General features: G+C 44.7%; 1 protein-coding gene across 1 annotated transcript; it reads left to right on the forward strand.

Moving 5' to 3' along the window:
* Window positions 1-298: 298 nt before the first annotated feature.
* Window positions 299-3,618, forward strand: IL6 (interleukin 6). Its single transcript, XM_075083018.1, is given in 4 exon segments — window positions 299-568; window positions 570-779; window positions 1,018-1,164; window positions 3,427-3,618. Coding segments are annotated over 4 exon segments (819 nt in total).
* The last annotated feature ends 1,559 nt before the right edge of the window (window positions 3,619-5,177 follow it).

A 5,177-nucleotide genomic window follows, 5' to 3' on the forward strand; every position in this document is an offset into this window, starting at 1 on the left:
GGGGGGGGGGTGGTGTTTGCCCTGCCCTCGGGGAGCCCCGGTGCAGGAGCACGATGACTTCATGCCCCCCCCCCCCCCCCCCCGGCCCCGTTTCACAATCCCGCCGCGCTCGGACGGGACGAACGCTGTGTCAAGCCCGCCGTGCACACCCCCATGTTCTCATGCCGGATTTTCCCGGGCCATGAATAATCTCGAAGCCCCCTCTCGATAAATACACGTTCAGGGATGCCCGGAGCTCATTCAACCCGCCAGCCGCGCCGAGGAGAAAAGGCCGGGGCCACAGCCGAGAAGCCGCACCATGAAGTTTCCCCAGGGCTGCGACGGTGACCGTGAGCGCGCCGGGGGCCGCCGCCGCCCGCCCGCCCTCCGCGCCGCCGCCGCCGCCGCCCTGCCGCTGCTGCTGCTGCTGCTGCCGCTGGCCGCCGCCGCCCCGCTGCCCGCCGCCGACTCCTCCGGGGAGGCCGAGCTGGAGGAGGCGGCGGTGCGGCGGGCGGCGCTGCCCGACTCCCTGCGGCTGGCCCAGCTGCTGCACGCCCGGGCGGCCCAGCTGCAGGAGGAGGTGGGTACGGGGGCGGCCCGGGGGGCTCCCGCGGACGCACACCCGGCCCGGGGAGGCTGCCGCCTCCGGCCAAGGTGCGACGAAAGTTCTCGGTGTCTCTCCCCAGATGTGCGAGAAGTTCACCGTCTGCGAGAACAGCATTGAAATGCTCATCCAGAACAACCTCAACCTCCCCAAAGTGACAGAGCAAGATGGGTGTCTGCTCGCCGGCTTTGATGAGGCAAGGAACCGCTCTCCTTTCTGCTCTTAATCCTATATACCTCGGGCAATTTTTGCCTGCTCCAAAAAACTGCGGCAGCCGACCTAAAGAACTGTGCCGGCTCCAGCTGGCTTCAGCATGGCACAGACCTCCGCTCCCCCTATAAGCATCATCCGCCTACCTGCACTGTACGTGCAATATTGCCACCGAGGGGCATTTCCGAGCTGTAAGTGACCTTCTCACCTTTCTCTCATTTCAGGATAAATGCTTGAGGAAAATCTCCAGCGGGCTTTATACCTTTGAGACATACCTTAAATACGTACAAGAAACTTTTACTAGTGAAAAGCAAAATGTCAAATCGCTGTGCTCTGGTACGGAGCACCTGGCACATACCATAAGACAGATGGTGAGTTTGTTTTAAATTCCCTCCGATAATGGTTATGGCTTAGCACTGATGTGTAGGCAGAGAAATAGGGTGCTATGCAAAGTCGAACATCTCCCACTTTCACTTCTCAGCAGGAACAGGTGATGGTTCCTTATGCTCAGATACTTACCCTTACAACTTCCACGTTTTACACGGTTTTGTTTTCTTTTCTTAAGAGACAAGTCCTCTTCTTACTTTCTATTGTTATTTCTAATTTCCAAACCAACAATTACATGTGTTTTAAGAACAAATATATTAATGCTATACTAGAAATAAGATCTCTCAGGGTGCTTGTTCCTAATTGTGGCACTGCGGTTCGGTCCAAGCTTTCTAGCATTGCAACCCCTGAGAAGTAGAAATAAGTAACTTTTTTTAAAAAAAAAAAAAGCTACATAAATAAAAGCAAATACATTTTTACAGTATTATTAATCTTTAAAACTCTCCAAAACAAACTTTTAAGCCAAGCTGTATAGTATATTGAGATATCAGTAACTTAAAAATCAAGGAAGACAGTTTAATTCAGACCATAAGTTAATAACTTGACTAAATAAAAGGTGCTGCCTATTGGAAATGACACATTTTGCTTGTAATCATGAAAAATATCTTCCTTCTTTACAAATACCCAGTTCTCTTTTGACTGGGTAAACTAAATGCTATTCGTTTCTGACAAATTCATTTTCTATGATTTGGAGAGCTTTGGAAGATGACACTTGAAAAATTCACTTCATTCCTGCAGTTCTTGCTCATGTTAATAACCCTTAACATGAATACTTCCTTTGTCATCAGGGAAACTATTTGCCAGGTGAGTAAGGACTGCAGAAATCTCAGAGCATTAGTTCCTTCAGGGTGTTTTTTGGCATCTGCAAAGCCCATTGTATGTTTGCCATACCCTTCCTAACGTATTTATTTATGTCCATCATTCTTTAAGTGAAAGGGAGCTGAACTGCTTTTTTCACACTGTGCTAGCTAAGAAGAATAGTCCTGTCATAAGACACCAACTGACTATTGGCTACAACTTGATATACTAGTTTGCCAAAAGTTCATTTCTTAACTGGGGGAGAGTAGCTTTTTTGGAAAAATCAGTAGGACAGAGGTAATGGAACAGGCAGAATTAACACAGTGATCAAAAGCAAAACCTGTACTTGCAGAAACTAGAGGTTGAGAGAGAGAGAGAGAGAGAGAGAGAGAGAGAGAGAGAGAGAGAGAGAAAGAGGAGTCTTTATGTTCAGGTTGGAAATTTTTCTTTAAGGCAAGGAGAGCAAGGACAGAATCTGTCACTGGTGGTCAGGTAGATCCATCAGCACAATGCCTGTCTGGATATCCAGATGCAAACCTTAAACCTTTACAGCATGCAGCAAGGAGCTGGATACACCAGGAACTGGGTGTGTGATGAGAATCCAATTCTGAGTAGTCTGGACAGAGAGAATATTCATATCTTGCTGAATTTCACAAAAAAAAAAAGTTCCAGAAGGAGGTGCACATGCTTTTGTGACTTGTTAAGAGGTAGGAGAGATCATAAACTCAGAATGAAGCAGATACTTTACTGTTAGACTTCTAGACCCCAAATCATCTAGAGCTGCTCCCATATTCAGAAGTCACTTCACGGGACAAGTTCTTAAAAGGCATTAGTGTAACGGGTGCCCAGCGCTGTCAGTCAGCAGTAGGTACATAGCTCCTTTTACTCATCTTGCTGTTAAGATCCCACATATCAGTGAAAGCTGGTGACAGTCTCCCACGTGCCTAAATGCCTGGAAAGTAATAAGTAAGCAGCTAAACAGGTTTGACATCTTTGGAAACTTTTAATGCACTACAAAATATGAGAGTACTCCGATGTCATCTAATTAACTTCTGACTCAGGATGTAGCAGCCGGTACAGGTTAGGACGAACCATGTTCAGCAGCTTTCCCAACTAACCACGGAGTCAGCAGATAGCAGGAGAGGTGCATCGATCTTCTCGGTGCAGTGGCGCCAGCTGTTGCATTCAAACCAGAAAAAAAACGTATAGATCAGACGAGCCCCTTTGATTCTTCTGCAGCAATCGTAGCAGGTATCAGGGCACCTCAAACCCCGCTGCAGAAGCGGGGCCGTAGGGAAGCGCAGGTCCCAGGGAGCTCCGTCAGCAGCAGCGCAGAACAGGTGGATACGCTGCTGATCAGGAGTGTGTTCTACACATAAACTGATGCTCTCCAACAAGCTCGGCTACAGTGTTTTAACTGGGGCACCTCAATATTGTCTATTTCACAGGTGATAAACCCCAGTGAAGTGATCATCCCAGACTCAGCTACCCAGGAATCCCTCCACGCAAAGCTGAAGTCCAATAAGACCTGGATAGAGAAAATCACCACCCACCTCATCCTCCGAGATTTTACTTCATTTATGGAGAAAACCGTGAGGGCCGTCCGCTATTTGAAAAATACCAGGAGTTTCAGTGTCTGAATGTTTTAATTCAGGCACAATCCTTTGTTACAAATCTGTCAGGTGGCAGACGACAGTGTTGTTCTGTTTTAAGAACCAGAAATAGTAACAATGGTTTGCATTTTTATAGATATATATTCTTATTTCCATCTAGGAACCTATTTATTATATTTAAAATATTTGTTTTGAATGTTTCCTATTTATATGTTCAATATTTAGAAATAATTTAAACAAATTACCTGTTTTATTTCCTTTCTAATGTTATTCTTCAGAATATGAACTTATTTAATATGTATTCATAAAAAAACCCCAACATTTTCAGAAGCCAGAAAAACTGTTGTTTAACTTATGCTTTTAAAATATTTAAGATGGTATTTATGACTTATTTATATTTTTTAAACAAATAAAAGCTGATTTTAAAAAACGTTTAACCTGTTTGAACTTCAAATAGGACTAAGGAACTCTGAAATATCCAATTTTTAATACTAGCAATTATCAACATAACCACTTTCAAGAATTTAAATTTTACCTGTATAATTACGTCAGTTATCTACATAGCGCATACATACACACATACACAGACAGCTTGATCAACATATAATTCTTAAAATGGGATAGAACGGAACCAGATGCACTGAACATGGCTCTTCAGAATGAATACGATAAAGCATCATTGCTCTTGAGAAACAAATGAACAATGAGTCCCCTATATTTAATAAAGGCTCCGTAAAATTGTAATTGCTTTTAAGCAGATGCTAACAAGTCAAACAGTCTTTTGAATGAATAAAATGGTAAGATACAACATTGTAATCTGATTAGTCTTATTGCTGTCATCCAAGGGAATTTTCCAAGTTCCATTAAACCTCTCCCACCTCCCCCAAGAAGCAGAAAAAAAAACCCCAAACCCCTGAAGTTCTTTCTTGAAGTGATATAAATCAACGTATTGCTGCTAAGGTGACAATGACTGTCGACGATCTAATCCATTTCTCTTTTGTCACTTATATTCCACTAGCATGGACAAGCCACATAATATGAATGCAAATTCTTGAATACTGTAGAGAGAAAAGAAAAAAACCCAACACATCCTTAAGCCCAAGTACCAAACCGCTGACACGTTCCTCAGCTGCATCATCTCCTTGACTGTGGCTGTGCAGTTACCTTGCATACCCAAGCTCAGAGGAATTTCCAGCACCCATGAGGGATGCAAGCGGAAGGAGCGCCTCAAGCTTTGTCCCTACAAGAGCTGGAACATTAATTACCTTTGAGCAGCACGGTGGTAGAGATGAAAGGCAAGCCCTGGAATGTGGGTAAGGATGTCAGTAAATTCTCCTCTTCCTCTAAGCAATCTGATCATCTGCAAGGCATTCTGCCGCTGGGGATGCCAAAACAGTGACCAGTCCACCCAGAGCCTGCATCTCAGACGCTCAAAACAACATAAGCACAGCTTTGCCCAATATGGTAAAACCAACATCTTGAGTTGTGCAACATCTTAAGAAGGAATGAGGAGGCCTCAAGGTGGTCGCTTTCCAGATGCCTGTGGTGAATGGGGTTTTTCTCACAACACATAAGATCCTGCTTTA

Source organism: Phalacrocorax aristotelis, chromosome 2, assembly GCF_949628215.1.
Source record: "Phalacrocorax aristotelis chromosome 2, bGulAri2.1, whole genome shotgun sequence".
Classification (NCBI taxonomy): domain Eukaryota; kingdom Metazoa; phylum Chordata; class Aves; order Suliformes; family Phalacrocoracidae; genus Phalacrocorax; species Phalacrocorax aristotelis.